This window comes from Pleurodeles waltl, chromosome 5 (genome assembly GCF_031143425.1).
Source record: "Pleurodeles waltl isolate 20211129_DDA chromosome 5, aPleWal1.hap1.20221129, whole genome shotgun sequence".
Classification (NCBI taxonomy): Eukaryota; Metazoa; Chordata; class Amphibia; order Caudata; family Salamandridae; genus Pleurodeles; species Pleurodeles waltl.
The window spans coordinates 1134303800-1134323542 of NC_090444.1; the positions used below are offsets into that span (position 1 = coordinate 1134303800).

Below are 19743 nucleotides of genomic sequence, written 5' to 3' on the forward strand. Positions count from 1 at the left end.
TTAAAGGGCTGAGATTCTAAGCTTATAATTACCAGGGGAAGATCCCATGAGGGAACCTGGAGCTTGAAAAAATTGCATTTTGAGATGATAACTCCTGAGCAAACGAAACAACAAAAAAACAAACATCACGATTGAAGGCCCTCCAATAACCTCAATAGCTGTGAGGTGATGGAACCCCTGAAAATACCCAAGGAGAAAGAATCAAGAGATGTTCCAGCAAAGGGAATCAGTGCTGGTCAGACCAATGGACAACTACCAGCAAGGTGTCCACTCGTTCCCTCCTTAACTTTGAAAGGACTTTGCTGATCAAGGGAAACAATGGAAAAGTGAAAAGAAGCCCTTCCAGCCCGCTGGATCCCTTTATGTCCATTGCAAGGTCTGCCGGCATAGTTGAAGTGAGCAAAAGTGACCCCGAAACAAAAGACAATCTCCTGAAAGGTCATGGGAGAGAGGGACATTATTACTGAAAAGGAAAACGATTGGCTCAGGAGGTCCGCACGCCCATTCTCCCAACCCAGTAGATTAATCGCTGTCAGAGACAACAGATTGCTCTCTGTCCATATCCCAATCTGCTCTGCCAGAAATGCTAAGGAAGGAGCTCTGGTCCCCCTCACCCTCAGATGGTTCACATAGTCCTGTGTGGTCTGATTGTCTGTCCTGATGTGGACTGTTGTGTCCTTGATTTCTGCAGGAGAAGCCAACAGCGCTTTCTAGACAGCTGCCAGCTCTTTCCAGTTTGACCATGTCATGGCCTCCACAGGAGACCAAAGACCCTGTGCTGAGTGCTCCTTTCAGGTTGCTCCATACCCCAGTGTACTCGCATCTGTGGTGATTGTCCAAGGAAGAGGAGGATACTGCAGAGTTTCCTTAATGAGATTCAAAGGATTGAGCCACCACTGCAGTTTTTTTCTCAGAATCTGTTTATTGAGTAGTACAAGTAGTACAGATACTGGGAGGAAAATTGCAATGAACGAGTCACAAATAACATTCAAGCATTCACGTATTCATTCATACTTACATTGCACCATGACCATGGCTTGTGCACACACTTTGCCAAGCTGGAAAGAAATCAGAGCCAGAATAGGAACTTGGATGTCGTAATTTTGATAACTCAGATTACAGAACGAGAGAATGTGATAGACCGAGGGCATCAGAAACAGAGCCGCTGTCATGTACCCCTGAACTCGAAACCATTCTCTCCCTGTGGCAGATGTAAAATCCAGGAGAGAACTCAAACATTCCATCAACCTCTGTTGTAGTGAGAGAAGGAGAACCACTCTCCAAACTTGGTATTGAAGTCCTGATGACCTGTAGTTGTTGGGAAGGCAGCCGGTAAGGTTTCTTGAAATTGAGAACAAGGACCAGTTCTTGACCCTTGGAGAGAGAGGAGGCACATATCAATCAGTCATCCAGGAAGGGGAAAACCAGCAGCCCCATAGAGTGATGATTCCCACCTAAAGAAGCAAAAGTCTTGGTGCCTGGGTCTGTATGACGGGAAAATCTAGGGCCCATATTTATACCTTTTTAGTGCCGTATTTGTGTCATTTTGTGATGCAAAAGCAGCGCAAACTTAAAAAATACAATTGTATTTTGTAAGTTTGCGCCGATTTTGCGTAAAAAAACAATGCAAATGCGGCACTAAAAAAGTATAAATATGGGCCTAGGTATCTTAGCTGAAGGTTGATGCTCCTGAGCTGTGAAAACTGCCTATACAGCCTTGTTTATTATGGACTCTAAAAGATCAAGAATCCCCATGAACAGGAGGAATAGGAGCAGAGCCCTCTTCCTATGAAGAGGAGTCTGCATGATGTCTCTGCTTAGCCCCTTGTTTACCCTTCATTATTCCTGACAAACTCAGGTGCCACAGAAGAACAAGCAGCTTAAATTACTTCAGGGAGCTGGTAATACTTCTGTGTTTTCAGGCTGCTTAGCAAGCAAGACACAAGTGAAGAGAAAACAGCAGAGGAGCCATCATAATTGAGGGGAAAGGTGGGTGTAGAAACCAGAGAAGGAGTATCAATGCAGCAGATTCCTCCTAACCGCTCTGGGGATGAGGTTGCATGCCTAACATGCCTAACAGCCAGTTGTGTGTGCATGAGGAAAGCCATTGTCACAATTTCAAATCTACATCAATTTTCTTGATGTAGGTCTGATAACAACCCCCTCAGAATTGGAAATTTATGAACCAAACTAATATTACATACATTGGTTCTTAACATTCTATGCTGATTACAAAAATACTAGTCACAAATTGTTTCCAAACTTTTGCAAACAATATTTTAGTACATCTGGATCAATGTCTTGTCTATGGTGTTATCTTACGCACCCTGTGCCTCCCTAGTATTCTCTGTTGCAACTTCCATCAGCAAACAGAGGGCTGTCCAGTAAACAGATGACTCCTTGGTCAGACCTGAAGTAAAGAGTTCTCAGTTCCATGTTAACGGTCAATCTGATAGTGGGCTACTTACTTGGTTGCTCTATATTTTCGCGTAGGCTCTCATTATTCTAATGAGACTGCTGGATTTTGAGCAGCAAGATTGTCCACGGTGTGGGAGACTGAGTCTGACCCACAGTGGGTGACACCTGTCGCTCCAAATCCGGGTTTTGCTCTGGCTAACTAGCAGTGCCTCGTCTCTCCCAAAAGGTAGAGATGATTGGGCAGCAGAGTGCATGACATATCATACTTCTCAGGGAAGTCGTGGTCACCCAGGTGCATCCGGTTCTCTCATTCCCAATTCAGTCTCATATATAAATGACAAGAAAAGCAGTATGAGTTTTAAAGATTGGTTTAATAACACAACTGCATTTTAGATAGCAAAGTGTGAGCTGCAATAACCAGAACAACACAGCATGACAATATTAAAATGATGATGATGAGAGTGAAGCATAAGAATAACGCTATCATATTGCCACAAGAATCGATGGACTATTTTCTATCTGAGTCATAATTTGAGCACAGCATGTTAAGCTCTAATTCTGCCTTTCAGGTTCCCCCGGGAGAACATCGACCCTCATACCTGAGTAAAGGCCTGTAGTCTGTATTAGCATCTGCAGCGAAGCATTCAGCAACTGGCATACAGTCATGGTTCCCTGCTTGGCTGGAATCTCCCTCTTAACGTGTAATGGGACTAGGAAGTGTTTTTATAATAACACAGCTAATGTTCTAAGAAAATGTCCCTACGTAAGGATGTGTATTTTCTACAAATGTTGGAGACTTCACCGGCAATGTACCAAACTGTAGCCTTGACTAAAGCGCAAAGTGATCAAGAATGTCTTGTTTGAGAACACAGTGCACAGTTGCTTTCATCTATCTAAGCAAAACACTTAGATGAAATTAAAACAAGACCGTAAAACTGGTTACTGTAAAAATAACAATGCAAAGTCAAATAAAATATATCTAGCTCAAAGTGCACAGCGGCCTAGTGTATTAAACTAACGTGCATGGAGCTATAGCTAAAATGGCTACAGAACAATATTATGGATTGTTGGGACATCATATCGTGATGGACATGTACCCCTACCCAAAGTGCCCCAAATGTAATGATATCTACATCCCTGATGCTGATTTTTGTTGTCCTGGGCAAACACAGACCATGCATGCGTTCCATGACGTAGGCCTGTCTCAGGGATTGTAGTCTAGGAGGGGTGCTTCTTTCAGAGGAGTTAAACAAGGCGGGGTGCTTCCTTTGCAGGAGTTAAGCAGCAAGAGTGCGGTGGTGGCAGCATACCATTTAGTGATCAATAGAAGTGAACAGACCTTTTTACCTGTGCCAGTGGAGTACGATCTACAGGCTGACTCATTTAAAGTTCTGTGCTAATCCTTCACCTACATAAGTTTGGTGTTTAGTGCTGTGCAGTGCGTGAGCGTTATACATGTTCTATGTGTATGTGTGCCTGTCAGTGGTACAATACAGGGATAAAGCAGTGATATGCAGGGAATATATTGTATATGTGTGCTAGGTGTATGTGTGCCTGTGAACAGTACAATGTATGAAGATTGTAGTGCTGTGCAGTGGGTGTATGCTATATGCATGTGTTGGGTGTATATGCTCCTGTGCATGGCTCAATGCATGACAGATTCTAGGTTCCATTTTGGGAAACCTGGACTATCAACATAAGGAGGTAGAAGAATCTCAGACAGATATGTGGATTGCTGCATTCATGGGAGCTAGGTGGGACACACTGGAGGAAGAGAGAGCCAGACTCTTCAGTACACTTAAAAAGGTGGACTTTGTTCCAGAGAGAGGCCACTGGGAAGGGGTCTGATATATATCTGAGGAAGGAGATGGGGCTGATAATAGATTCATAAAGACTAGGGCTGAGACCGTGTAGTAACCAATTGATATCAATAGAACTGTCATCCAGGTGAACCTCTAGTCTCTCCCATGGTGTGTATTGTGGGACTATGAGATTTGGAGTCACTCCTGCCATGACAGACTGCTTTCTGGAGGAACAGCAGAGCATATACGAAGGCACTTGAAAAGGAAGTAGACCCTCTACACAAACTTCGAAGACTCTGACCATAAATCACATTTGGTGGATGGAAATGGACTATAAGCATGGGAGCTCCAGGCCCCTAAAATTGTCAACTATCAAGCAGCCAGGTGGTCAGTGTGAGGAGGAGAAGCTCTGTAAGACATCTGCCACTGACTAGGACAGGGGTCCAAGGCTTGTCAAACTCTCAGCTGGCTGAGTAAAAATCACCCAAAGACTTTAAGGCTGCCTGTCCATGGAGCCTGAAGCACCAGTACCCACCTGCCTGCCAATACCTGTGTGCCTTGAGAGTAAAAGGAGAGCACTGGAGGCAGTGAGGTCCAGAGAGGAATCGTGTCAATTGAATCCCTGTAGTAAGGTTTAAGGAGCTACCTGCTGCACCGATTGAGATATTGCGCATGTGTAGGGACAAATTGGCAATGCCCGTATGCTAGAGGTAGGCTGCTGTGAAGTGAGCTGTAAGCGTTGTGGAACCGATCATTTCATCGCCTGTGTGCAACTTGGCAACCCCTTATATCAGGTGGGGAAGCCGTGAGGGAGTGCCGATGTGCCTATCAGGCAATGGTCGTGTGAGGAACTCAAGGACACCAGACTGCTACTCCTCCCTGCCGCTAGTGAGGAACATACCAGAGACAGCCATTGCAGCTTCTGTGCCCACAAAGCAGGACACACTCTGCAACTCCAGTTGCTTAGATCCTACTAGCGTGGGTAAGACTGATTTAAGGGCAGGCAGGGTTGGGAGAACTTGCTTGTCATACAGTGCCTCAGAACTGGATTTTTTTTTACTTTTATAAAGAGTTGGACTGGGACTTTTGAGACTCAGACAACTAATTGGGCTTAACCAGAATGTCTCCTACAGAGAATGGGGAATAACCAGTACCTCTAGCGCAAGTGGAGTGGGACTCAGGGAACCGCCTATAAAACAATGTAGCTCTAACCTCATAGGACTGTGTGTTGTTTGTGAAAGTCATATTTTAACTTGTGTTCATATATAAATACTCCTTTTGTTTTGTAAAAGCAAGTATTTTACTGAACAATGATTTATTGCTGCTGCTGAACATATTTTGAGTTGTGAGCCCCTCTTCAAACCCCTGTCCTTATTTCTCCACCCAGAGAAGCCTTAAACTGCTTAACCCACGCTGCCACTGAGAGTCAAGTGTTAAAGGAGTACTTGGCAAAGTTGCTCAGGATTCAGGGTGGGCTAAAAATTTCACTCTGCTGGCAGAGTTGGCGGAATTTCAGCCACTCTGCTTTATGCTTGTAACGCAGAGTTCTGGTCAAATTGTGCGAATAGCCCTGTGGCAGAGTTTTATCTCTCATGCGGCTCATCACTGATAGGATGGCGAGCATGAGCACCCTCTAAAGCGACCTTTGGGTGCTAGTAGGGCAGCCAGTGAGATTTTCCCAACCTGGGTGATACCCTCAATTTGCGGTGAGAAAGCTGCTACTTGAGTAGGAAATCTACTCAAGTGGAAGCAAAACCAACTCAAGAAGTAGTGCCATCTGGCACTATATGGGGTGCTGTTCACATTGACTTCTCAGAGTTGAACAAACTCCTGGAGCTAAAAATCAGTGTGAGCATCATGATGTGCCAATTTCCCCCTGTTTAGGGAACTCCTTGGAATCTCTTGGAGATTTCATGTAACTCCCCAGAATTCTGTGGAGTGGAACTTCTTGAGTTCTGCCCACTCCTACTCAGGATCCATAGTAGGTCAGGACCCAGCACATCTGGAGTAAAATGCCTCAACCCCCACGGTTGGACCCAGTATTTAAAACTTGCCCCTCTGAACTGGGTTCTGACATGGATGACTGGTTATATATTAGGAAAAATGCATCCTGAGTAATAGCCTTGCTGTATAACATAGTGAAAGAGAGCTTGGTTGCTGGAGTCTTTAGTTTGTTATACCTAAGCTTGTGAGACCTGAGCTACAGCTTTACTGAGTGAAATTAAGGCCTGCACGATCTGTGTAACCTGAAGGATAGGTCTGCTTTCTAATGCTATTGCTGGTAACTTGTGTAAAAGAGATGGCTGTGCTGTAAATTGTTTGTGTAAAAAGAAAAGGTGGGGCAACCTGGTATCCTGGGAATCAGGATAATTATACAATATTTGTAGAAAATGGTATTTCAAGGCCCAATTGTATGACATATAAAACAAGAATGTAGGCACATTACAAATTGCAAAATATTGGAAAATATCGGAAATATTGGAAAATCTAAATTATTTTGAAGCCCAACTGGGATATTAGAATTGAGATGAAAACAAAAGGCAAATTGCTTTAATGAATGGTTAATGGAGACCATAACGAAACTGTGTATTATTATGCCACAAAAATGGTAAGCACCATCAAGTTAGAAAATGGAATTAGGATAGTTATTTTGTATGAGAATGTGGATTAATAGTTGGTGGAGATGTGAGTCCTCACCAAGTAATAAGGTCACAATTCCGTACCAGGTCTAGTTAGGTCTCAATATTCTAAGACTGAGTGGGTCTTCGGCAGAACGGGTTGCAAGCTTGACTTGAAGGCAGGTTTGATGACAATGGCCTGATGAAGCACGTGTCCTCAGTATGAATCTCAGCCCTGGTGGAAAACGTGGCATGGTCTGCGTTGACAGAGGAAAGGGGTCAGAGCAGGTTAAGTCAGCACACAGATAGGACTCACTGGCGGTTGGATGCTGTTCCATGTCGGTCTTGGTGAGCCCCCTCTTTGCTCGGACTTAGAAACTGTAGTATTGTTAACGTTGCATTTAATGATGTAATATGAAGGAAGCTGAGAGTGTTACAATAGAAAGTGGAGTGTCAGATCAGTAGCAGACGCTTTTTACATTGAATGCTGCTGGTGGCTGAGGCGTTGTTCTTAGTTGAATAAAGAAACTTTGACAAAGGAACAAGCAATCTGAAGTCATTGTTTCTGTTGGACTTGGTCCTTTCTGCAGGGTCATCCACGATGTTTGCTCTCCTTTGCAGGACCACGTGTTGGCTTTTTTTAGACACTGCATTTTTTCCCTGATAACTAGTGGTAATTTGCTTGGGCTTGTGCTTTCTCTTTAAACATGGTAAAAGTGGTCTACACCTAATTGGGTCATTCAAGTTACTTGTAGGTCCATCAGGCCTGTGTATTAAATGCTACTAGTGAGCATCAGCAATTCCTGTGCCACCCACTAAAGTAGCCTCTTAAAATATTTTACTGCCACTGAAGCCTATATTGTAGTTTTAAACTGCCATTTTGACCTGGCAAATTCAACCTTTTGCAGACCTGAAAATTCCTTTTTAGTTCTTATAAGTCATGCCTAAGGTAGGCTCTAACTACTCTTAGGGTCTGGTATTTAAAAAGTAGGAGATGTGTATATCAGTTTTACCCATGCTGGCAAAGAAAAACTCCTAAAGTAATTTTTCATTGCTGTAAGGCTCTCTCTCCCATAGATTAACACCAGTTTACATCTTTACAGTTAGGGGGTCATTCTGACCCCGGCCGGCGGGGGAAGCCGCCGGCCTGGCGAGGACCGCCAGAATACCGCTGCGCGGTCAAAAGACCGCCGCGGGTATTCTGGGTTTCCCGCTGGGCTGGCGGGCGACCGCCAGAAGGCCGCCCGCCAGCCCAGCGGGAAACACCCTTCCATGAGGATGCCGGCTCCGAATGGAGCCGGCGGAGTGGAAGGGGTGCGACGGGTGCAGTTGCACCCGTCGCGATTTTCAGTGTCTGCATGGCAGACACTGAAAATCTTTGTGGGGCCCTGTTACGGGGGCCCCACGACACCCCATACCGCCATTCTGTTCCCAGCGGCCAAAACCGCCAGGAACAGGATGGAGGTATGGGGGTCGGAATCCCCATGGCGGCGCAGCAAGCTGCGCCGCTATGGAGGATTCCCCAGGGCAGCGGGAAACCAGCGGGAAACCGGCGGTACACCGCCGGTTTTCCGTTTCTGACCGCGGCTGTACCGCCGCGGTCAGAATGCCCATGGGAGCACTGCCAGCCTGTTGGCGGTGCTCCCGCGGTCGTTGGCCCTGGCGGATTTTACCGCCAGGGTCAGAATGACCCCATTAGTGCCTGATTTAGAGGTTGGCGGACGTGTTAATCCGTCACAAATGTGACAGATATCCCATGCACCGCATTATGATGTCCATAGGACATAATGAAATCATAATAAGGCAGGCTCAATATCCTTCACATTACCCTAAATCAGTCCTCTAATATGTGATAACTTCCGTTTAGTGTCAGATAGAGAAATGCTGTTTCCACTCAAATGAACTGTAATGTGAAATTTTCTGTACTTGCAAATTCAGATTTTAAGTTACTATTCTGAAACTGACACTCCTTGAAAGTTGTAATTTTTCTGCCTAAACCAAATGTGCCTTTATGCCATGGTCCGGAGTCACATGCCTGTGAATGGCTCTCCTGTGATGTTTTGTGTATTCCTTCCAGACATAGGGACAAAAGGTCCTTGGGGATAGTGCAGGAAGTTGCTCTCTTGAGAAGGATGTTCTGGTGGAATATACGTAACCCTTCCTGAGCTTCAAAAAGTAGCGTTAGAGCTTGTCCACCCCCTCCCTGACTTCTAAGGGCTGCCTACCCTGCCACTGACAAATGCAACTCACACCTAGGTCAGCCTGACCTTTGTTACTCTAGACAGTTTGGAGCCAAACCTAGGAAAGGGGGAAGATTAGACAAGGGAGATCCCTCACCCACAGGCTCGAGCTGGGGATGAAAGTGTGGATCTGTGGAGGATTCAGAAGAAGGACTGACCTTCTGTTTGAAGGAGGAAGACTGGACCTATTTGCCTTGAAACCAGGCTCCTCAGAAGACTCCAAGGGTCAGTTGGCTGACCTCTCGTTTGAGCTGCAGGGATACAACAAGCTTCCAGAGCCCTCTTTGTAATTGCCAACTGATCAACACCAACTATACCTGCTTGAGCCCTGATGCTGACCTCTCCTGGATTGAGGCCTGATCCTCAAGAGGTGCCTCCCAGGTCCTGCACTCTTGGCTGGCATCAGAGGATACTTCTCCTGAAGAAAATGTAAAGCTACAGAGGTTTTGGGCTCCTTGCGACTTCAAAGTGGCATTCTTGTGCCAAGAATCAACCACCCGAAATGACTGCCAACGTGAAGCTCCTGTGGGACCTAGTCTTTGTACATGACAAACCCCAATGCATAGTTCCATCGAGATTTGCTCTTCCCACCAGCAGTTTCAGTCCACATTGACTGCCAAAGTGAAAATCGAGGGGTGATCGGCTCTTTCTGCTACAGCAGCGACTGTTCACGACAACTGACCTGCTCCTCGCACCAACAATGACCTCCTGTGGCCCCTGCCAACACCAACAATAGTTCCTCGTGTGGACTTGACAAGGCAACTCATCAGTGGGAGAGACCTGTACTCTGTATCTTACCTGCATTTCATCGCAGTCGGTCTGGACTTGTGACTTTCCCCCAGTCCTGCGCAGCCAGATAACGAGTGGCACTTTGTGTTTTTGGTGCTATTTTCATCTAAAATTGGAAATAAAATTATCTCTGGTTCTATTGATTGGATTTTTGACATTTTGGTTTCATTTTATTCATTATGTTTTCATTATTCTAAATTGGTTCGGAATTTTTCTTGGAATGTGTTTTTACTTTATTGCTGTTTGAGTGCTGCATAAAGACTTTACATCTTACCTCAAAATTAGGCCTTACTGCTTATGTGACAAGGTACCATAGGTTTAAGTACAGTTTTTTTTAGTGACTTTGTGTTTCACTTTGGCAAGGATTGTTTGTATTATTTGAGTGTGGCCTCCACCTTTCTCAACTAATAACCTAGTTCCTTGTAGTCTTCAACCTATCCAAACTTAATTATAGAAAAGTTTCTGGAAGTCCAGATCCTTTCAGCAGGGTGAAAACTGCAAGTCGAGTCCGACCTGTGATTCAAAGTTGGCAGCTAGAGTTCTGGCATTGGCCAATACTGCTTCTGTAGAGAAAAGTTCAGAAAAAGATTCTAAGTGTCCTGTTTTGTAAAGTATAGTGTCAAAAGACCAAACTCTAATACCACCCAAGGATCCAGGACCTTGTGGGTTCCACTTGAGGGTTAGGATTCACTCACACAGAAGCCACCAGCAAGGTCCAGGCTCAATCCAGTTGGAAATGGAGAGCTATGCTCTTTGAAAACGTAGACTTCTTGAAGTTTTGGTGGCTGATAGCTTAACAGGAGGTCAGCCAACTGACCCCTAGAGTCAACTTCTCTGTCCTAGAAAGTGGCAGCAGGTCCAACACTTGAGATGTCTCTCCACTGGTTCAACAGCAGGTGCAGTCTTTCTTCGGTCTTTTACAGGTTCAGATGTAATCTGAAGAAAGCATCTAGGGGTGCCACATTTATGGATGGGATTTGATTGTGATTGGGGGAAACTCCCTGATCAATAGGGAAAACATTCCCAGGGAACACCCTGCCCACAATCACATCACATCCTGCGGGTTGGGCCCTAAACACGTTCACAGTGCACTGTTCTGACAAAACCCAACAAGGCACAACCTTTCTTCCGAGGGGCAGAGTTCTGGGCACACCTCCGAGTTGTGTCTAGGAAATATAAAAAACTCCCCCTGCAAGCCATTTCTGAAACAGGTTTCACCTACACTAGGAATGGTAGCATCCTGACTACCTGGATAATGGAAAGGACAAACCTAGAAGTGAGTTACGTCTCCTGTGAGAGGCCCCCTTTTATGCTTGCGCAGTTGGTGGGCACATCCCTGAACCCATCCTGTCCGGAGGAAGACACACATCCTTCCACAGAAGGTCCTTTTGTGCCCTTTCCTTAAAGCCATTCACACCTCCTTGCTAGGTGCCATCAGGCTGCCAGGTGACTGTTGAGGATTAGCTCTGAAAACGCTAGGCAGAAAAAATAGTGACTTTCTTCAGTCAATATTTCAAAATTCAACTTTAGCATTAAATTGGATTTTGTTAAACTATGAAAATATGTGTTTGAAGTATTTTTCTAGCTAGTGTTATTCTTAAGTTAGATTTATTAATTGTAACAAAGTAACCCAGTGTTTTCCTTGGCACAGCAAGCATTGTTACAGAAAAAAGGTCAGGTTAGGGCCTTTCATTTAATGTAAGGGCATGTAAAATTTTTAAATACATTTATCCTGCTTATAGATACTAGGCACCCTGCCTTAGGGCTGATAAAGCTTACTTTAGGGGTGACTTAATACTATTTAAAATGAAGGCTTAGGCTTAGAAAAGGGTTATTTGGACAGGTTGAATGGCATCTCTAAAACAGCCCAACTAGGCTGATGTGGCAGGTCTATAGCCATGTTTTAAATGGTCACTTTTGGTGATGAATAACTGCTGTAGTCCACTAGTGCCATTTAATTTACAGGCCCTGAGCACATGAGATACCATATACAATGGAATTATTGGTGAGATAGATGTGCCAATGAGGAATGTTAACCAAATCATCAAGTTTTTTAGGGGCCAGAACACTTGCACTGGATCCTAGTGAACAGCATCTCTGGATACAGAATCCAAACACCAATAGCATCAGTTCATAAAAATGGGGCCGATCATGCAAAAAGAGGCCTTTTTCTACACTTTGTATATGCACTTCATGAGTGCTAAATTTTCTTTAAGGCAGTTTCTAGACAATCACATTTACAAAAGGGGGGTCATGACTCTACTTGATTTTAATTACCTGGACAAACCTCCTTTGGTCAACATAAAAAGATGGCACTCAAAGTGTCAATAATAAATCATTGATGCGCCACCCATGCATACTAAGAATGCTTCTGATCTATGAACTTTACAAGTGCATCCAGTATTAGAAGACTTGGATCTTTAATATTTCACAAATGTCAGATGGTTGTGAATTATATGTTAGGACCAGAAGCTTTGTATTAACTTAACTTTCTTCTTTTCCTCAGACTCAGCAACAACATAATAGGATATATGGCTGTTTTATCTCCCATTAGTGCCTGAGACAAAATATGCAATAAAAGTCTCTCATCTCAAATATTATGGACATCAAGGAAATAGACCTTTCTCTTTCTCCACTGGTTAAGCAGCTAGTTAAATGCTATTTCCTTGGTATTGTTATCGTGGAGCATAATGTGAGTTTTGATGTTTACTTTGATTTTATTCCAGTGCTGATTCTTCCACCCTCTCTCCAACATAAACCACTACCTGCTTTAGAGGCAGGTTGCCACAAATAATGGGCTTTGACCTATTACTGAGTTTACTAACCCAAACATAGACTCCTGCATGTTACAAGCTTTTATCAGTGCACAGAGCTCAACTGAAGAACAACTGAAAATAATATCAAGATGATCAAATTATTTTGTCTTTTCAAAAGAGTATGTTTCTTTGCTAAAATAAATGTCAGAACTAATGTGTATTCAGTGACCTCTGCCGGTCTAAGGCAGAAGCAAATTCAAGGCCATTGTGCAATGTTATCTGTATAAAATGTTTCTAGTGTGTTCTGTTTCCTAGCTGCATTTCCGTGTCTAACAGACTTCATTCATTGTATTCGTATATTTTGCTTGTAGTTATGTTTCTAATCGTTGTTCCTTTTCCTTGAGGAGAGAATGAAGCAATATAAAATGTTTCCATATTTTGTGATCACTATCCGTTGTAAACGTATTTGAAGTAATAGAACAGAGAGTCCACAGATGCAGCGGACGAAAAGAAGTCAAGTTACTAATGTATATAGTTTGAGTTTTGTCAATGGAATAACAGCAAATAGAAATACTTTGAGCTAACATTTTATATAATTTTGATATGTGTTAGTGTTCTGATTGGACATAACTTTCTCACCATATTTCTTTGGACCAATCAGTAGATTTAACAAGTTTAATTTAATGTTCAGTCACCATTAATTTGGGGTCATTATTTTTTTGCTCATTCTTCTTTAGGACTTTCGTGTATCCTGAGTGTTAGAGATTCTTACAATCTGTCACTTTGACATTTCAAGCTTTGCCAGCTAGTCTACTGACATGCTGGTGTTTATTATTTTTTTGAGTCTACATTGTCTGTTCACTACTGAACAAATACTTTAACGGTTTAGTAATCTTATAGTCCAAATTCTAAACCATACCCCTCACTTTACTCCTGTTCCGATCCTGATGTCTGATGTTGCTGTCTCCCCGATGAAGTAGACATTTTTGCTGAATGCCTTAGTGATTGAAATGCATATTGTTATTTGTCTTTTGTTTTTTCAGGTACCAACTGCTTATATAAAAACATTGCTACTATTTTGTATTGTACCTAAGCTAGATGTTGTCTAAATTCATGTTACTAAATTCTTTTACATGAAGTCCAACATGTTGATGCTAATTAGTGGTCAGGGAGGTGATACTCTTATATTCATGAATGGTCTTTGATTTCCTTTCTTAGTATGTATTCAATTTCTCTTGCCTAAATTCTATTGCTATGGTTTTGTGTAATAACCATTGAGATATTGTGTTTATTTGCATTGATTAAACTTAGATTCATGCGCAATCTAAATCAGCCATTATTGTTTCTACACATGTATCATTTGAGTTTAAGAATGATTTTCGTGACTTCAGCATTGTTAATATAGGTAAATAAATCTTCTTTAACTTCTTAATAAACTGGTGTGGTTATTGAACGTACTAATTGATTAATGTATGTTTACTTTACATTGTCTATGACGTATTCCTTATGACGTTTTCTTTAAAGCAGATCAGGTTCTGTTCATCGGCCTAGAGTATGAAATCTGCTGTCTGGTCTGCTATGACTAGATAGTTAGGATTTTCAGGTTCAGCAATAATTATCTTGTATTGTTTGACTATATTATTACATCATTTATTTGGTCACTTGGGTTTAACTTAGGTCAGACCAGAAACAAAAATTTGAAGGCAGAAAAGGGAATATTTATCAGCTGCTCTTGCACAAAGAGAAGGAAGTTTGACTTTCTTGATATCCATTATTTGTGGACTGAGAGACTAGTACTGAATATTCTTTTCTCTGTGACTGATGTGATATGTAGTCCCTGTAATTGTCCTGGTATGTTATTTGGCTGCTGATTCTGACCTAAAGAAGAAAGTTGAGCACATCCCTTGACTCCCTGTTCTTAATAGAATACGAACTTTACTTCCTGATATCTAGGACTTTTTACACTTTTATTACTAATTTTATTACATTACAGTTCTGTGTACTGCATAAAATGAATATGAGTTTTAGGCTGTATACCAAATAACTTGTGATGCAGTCTAGGATGGCTTCATGTGTCCGTAATAATAAAAGAAGGACAATTTAGAGATTTAGAGATGCCTATAAATGTTTCCATTATTTCAGCAATCAACAACAGTGAGAATTTGGTCTTACCAGATTTTGGAAAAGTGATTAGAAATACATCAGTGTCCCTAACTGAAAAGTTCTCTAGAGAATCTATTTCTTCTGGTGTAGTCAACCCTTCCACAAAATAGATTCCTCTGTGCAGAAATACTTTGCCAAGAGATCGGGTAACTGCCTCCTCAGCCATAATTTAAGGAGCTGAAATAGAAACAGAAAGTAAATTTAGCAGCGTTTTTAAAATACAGAATACTGTGTTGTACAGACATTCAAAGAGTGCCTCACTTAAACAGGATAATTTTAGATAGAGGACTGTCAAAACACCAGCTAAGTTGTGTGAAAAAAGCACGCTCACCTGTGTTTACCATATAAGCATTTTAAGACACATAAAATACATTTAGATTTCCACTACAAATTTTCATTTTCTACATTACTTCGTGTTGAAAACAGCCTTTGCCACTGCCCTTCTAGAAACTTTAATGCATTCATTATGAGGTGCTTGCATCACATCCGAAAACACCCTGATACTATTTATCGTGTGCAATACTTATCACCTTTCACACAAGTTTTTAGGAATAGTGTGGATTCTGGTGTTTACTGCCAAAAATCTGTGTGTTCTGGAAAAATGGGCCCTTTTCCCTGATAAATATCAGCAGGCTTGATATGCTGATATTTATCACAAAACCCATACGTGCACTAGCAGGGCTGTGCAGAAGCAGTGGCATAGCTTCGGGGGTGGGGGGTGTTTGGGGTGTTACACCCCTCTAATAAATGCATATACTGATAAATAGCTGGATACAGGTGCTTTCAGTCGGGTATTGTGAGCTATCTGTCGGATTTCACCAGAAATGTTTACATACACAAGACAAAAAAAGCACACACACACTCTCCCTCTCTCTTTTGAAAGTTCTCAAAAATGTTGACTGTTTTACAAAATATTGTGTTTTCTCTCACTTAGTACCGTTACCAATCTGCATTCTTCTCCCTTTCCACTACTCCTTAAGCCCCACTTATACATGGACGTCAATTCACTAAAATGCCTGGGGTAGTGGAAGTGATATCATACACCCTTTGACCTGCACTTTCACTCACACACACATACTTACACAAACACACAAATTCACACTTATACATATCTCTCACATAACTACAATCTCACCCGCAAGCACACACACAACATACATTTAAAAGCATTTTTATTAACCTCTGCTGCCATGGAAGGGAATATTCCTGCTAATTAGGCTTTATTTTCATTGCTCTACTAGAGAGTAATAATTTGTTATTCAATATTAGTGTAATAACAAAAACTGACAGAAAACAAAGAGAGTGGAGTTCCAACTGATGTCCATAAGGATGAGCTGTCATTGTATTCCTGGCATGGAATTTGCCACCTCTGGGGTCACAAAGGCAGTGTCAGGGATAGCAAAGGGCAAGATAGGGGTCGCAAATGACATCCATGCACTTCTGCGCCCTGCTTGTCATTAAATGTGTTGTAACATTATATGCCAGTGTGATTATTGGAAAATCTAAAGCTCACATCCCTCATTTTACTTACCAAGCTACGCCCTTGTGTAACAGGATTTACTGCACACATGGTGTGTACCAGGACGTGCCTAATAAAGGCCTAAGAGATCTGATTCACAAGTTTGAGTAATCATTTAGGCCCGAATAGAAAGAACAGAATTGCTACTGTGGGCAACAAACAGAAGATACTGCCTATCCAAGGCTGGACAGGCCATTCTGTCAGTTCTGGCGTTTTCCCACTGTGCCAGAGGCTAGTCAGCTGCTTTCAGTGCAGATTTGGCTGGCATAACCTAACCAAGGGAGTCCCCAAAGGCCCCTTTTAGTTCTGGAACTGATGGTTATAACAATAGACATTAATACCAGCTGTAGAATATATATGGGCCCATCACATAACTGTTGTCTGCCACTTGTGACAAACATCAAGGTAACAGTTCAAATTACTGCAGGATTGCTAGTGAATGCTTCCTGATGCATAGGGTTGGGTTATAGTCATAAAGTAGTGTCAACAGAAAATGATTGCCCATGTTGCTGTAGGATAAATGTGTTTGTAATGAGTGGAGAGCAAAATGTACACCCTCTTCAACTTCATCTAGAAGGCACCATAGAAACAATGGATCTCATAATATGTGACAACACATCTACTGTGCAGATAAGATACACTATACCACCCTAATGGAAATCTGTTATATTTCGTATATTAACTCTGAGCTACTTACAAAATACAAAAGGCCAATGAGCTAGCATCTACCAATTCACTGTGAGTGTGCTTTTGCAGCATTTGATGAAGGCCAGTGAAGTGCCGCCTGTCATGCTACACAGACATGCTAGATAAAACAAAAGTATCCACAACACAAATTCCAACGAAAGTATGTAAAGTTGAAAAGCATTTATTTTTGGCAAACTTTTTTTAATGAACATTTAAGACAAAGGGTACAAGTGAATTCATGTTTAAGGAATATAATAGAATAGAATAATCTTTATAATTGAGTTAATTAAAACTTACAATTTATAAGACACAAATAGGAACACAAATTAAAGAGATCAAGCTATAAACACTTCTCTATGTGTTGATCACTCACTAGTTAAAAGAAGGTTGGTGCACCTAAAGCCCCTTTAAAAGATAAAACAGAAAACAGAAAGGCTCATAAAACATCATTACTTGGTTAGTGCTAGAAAGTGCTTATTGCTTTAACAGAGAAATAAGTGCATCACATGCTGTATACTGAGTCAAAAAAGGCATTGGTTCATAGGACAAAGACTACAAAGAAGATACTTCTTCTAGGGCACATAGGTAATGTGCAAACACATGCAGGCATAAGAAAGCTAACCACTCAATATGAAACTAGCTTACATAGTTTTTGTTTCAGCTGGGCTCATACATTTAAGAAATATCCAACAGAGCATTAGGGCCTTTCCTTGAAGACAGGCTTTGAGTGCCTGCTGACATGTGTGTATTCTGTTCCTAATGAAGTGCTGTTTCAGCAGACCTCTTCGTTCTGTCATTAAGGCTTGGTAAGTGCCTTATGTTTAAGGGCTGTGGTTTAGTTAGTCATAGAGTCAGATGGTTATAGATCATTTTAGGGCTAGAATTGGGCATAGGGTCAGACATAGATTAATCTGTAGGGTCAGCGTTGGTCTTTGACAAGTGCTTCCAAAACTGTGGTGGGTCGCGATCCGATTTTTAGTGGGTCATGAAAGTCCAAGCAATAAATAAACATGTACTTATTTTTTTTATTTATCTAATTACACTTTCTATGCTCCACAGACAGAGGTCAAATGCCAGGATATGTCTTTTGACAAATTGTTGCATTTTATTTTTAACATGAAGCTTGGTGTCACTGGCTTCTCTTGATTTGCAGAAAGAATAGTGAATTCTGTGAGAATCTTGCTGGGGTGCAGCTTGTGAAAGGACAGGCTGTATGTTGTCCTTTTTTTGTAACGCACAACAAAGTGTGAATACCTGATATGAACTGTACAAATTCAGCAGTTACGAAAGCTAAAATTAAGTACATTTTTTGTAATTCAGAAGTGTGATGAAAATAAAGATTTTAATAAAGTGAAAACAAACCAAGACACTTTACTTGGTAATGCACAAATGCTCACTAAGACCCCATTTTCATATATTGTCATTTGTGTGCAATAAAGGTTTTTTTCAGTAAAATGTCTGTGAAATGTAGTGGCAATTTCAATAGAAAATGTGCTGCCTGTAAATGACAGTGTCCTACCATATGATGCTTTAGTGTTAAAAAATCTCACGCCCCATGTCCATTAAAGGTAGGTGGATCATGAAGATTTATCCATATAAAAAGTAGGTTGAGGTTCTAAAACGTTTGGGAAGCATGGTCTAGACTCAAGGATATGTTTATGATCAATTTTAGCAGTAGGCCTTATTCAGGGTTGAGGGTGAGCATTTAGCAAGGGCTACCTTTAACGCATTATCCAGATACAATTTCAAAATAATAGCCATAAGTACCACTGAAATAATGTTTCAAGTATTTACTTTCTTCTTTTAAATACAATTGTTTTTGAGTATTACAATTTAGTTCCTGTCACTTAGAACTTTCACCTTATCTCCTATGTCACACAGATTGAAAAAACATCATCTGAACAAAATTATGGGGCATATTTACAAGCTCCTAGTACCTCCTTGTGCCACCCAAGCATAATTTTTTTACGCTGTGGTGGCAAGGAGGCCTTTTCCCAATGCCAGTTTTACACAGCTGCGCAATGCAAGCATTGCGCCACTTTGTAACCCCATGTGCCACATTATGCCTTTGCCAGACATAATGAATGCAAGGGGGGGGGGTGTTCCCCTGTTAGGAGGCCCAGAAAAATGGTGCAGTGAAATTTATGAGATTTCACTGTGCCAATTCTGCCATAATTTTTAATGCCCGTCCATGGCAGGCATTAAAGTAACGCTCCCGTTGTTTCCAATGGGCCTCCCATGCATTGCTGGACTAGCGCAATTAATTTGGACGCTAGTCGACCAATGCACCACAATAGCGTCCAAAATGTTGATGCTATTGTGCTAACGTGTGTCATATTGTGAATGAGGCGCTACCATGGTAATGTTGGGGGGTGCAAAAAAAAGTGACGCATCATAGTTGATGCACCACTTTTTTGTAAATATGCCCCTTTGCATAATATATATGTTGCCTAATTCAGTCAGGACAATATACATTACACACATCTCTTTTGTGTGCAAGGTATAAATCTACACATCTTTGTGAAGCACTATGGTGACTGCAAAACAAATGCACAAGTCATATGTGACATGTTAGATCTGCACCTCATTCTTGCATCTTAGGCACCTCTGTGGTGCAGACTAATCTGTAGACTGGTGCAAATGGGATTAGGTGAATACCACAACTTCACTGTGACTTAATGCAGCATACTGCATCTGAGGATTGACACACATTGATGCCAAGGCAGCATCAATGTGATTTCAAAAAGGGTG

At 41.8% G+C, this 19743-nt stretch overlaps 1 protein-coding gene across 1 annotated transcript in view; it reads right to left on the minus strand.

The window, feature by feature from the left end:
- Window positions 1-14952, minus strand: part of LOC138297360 (amine sulfotransferase-like) — a 363813-nt gene extending 348861 nt beyond the window's left edge. Inside the window, exon 1 of the mRNA XM_069236753.1 lies at window positions 14796-14952. Coding sequence (XP_069092854.1) covers window positions 14796-14952 — 157 coding nt within the window. The remainder of the gene's footprint in view (window positions 1-14795) is intronic.
- Window positions 14953-19743: the final 4791 nt, after the last annotated feature.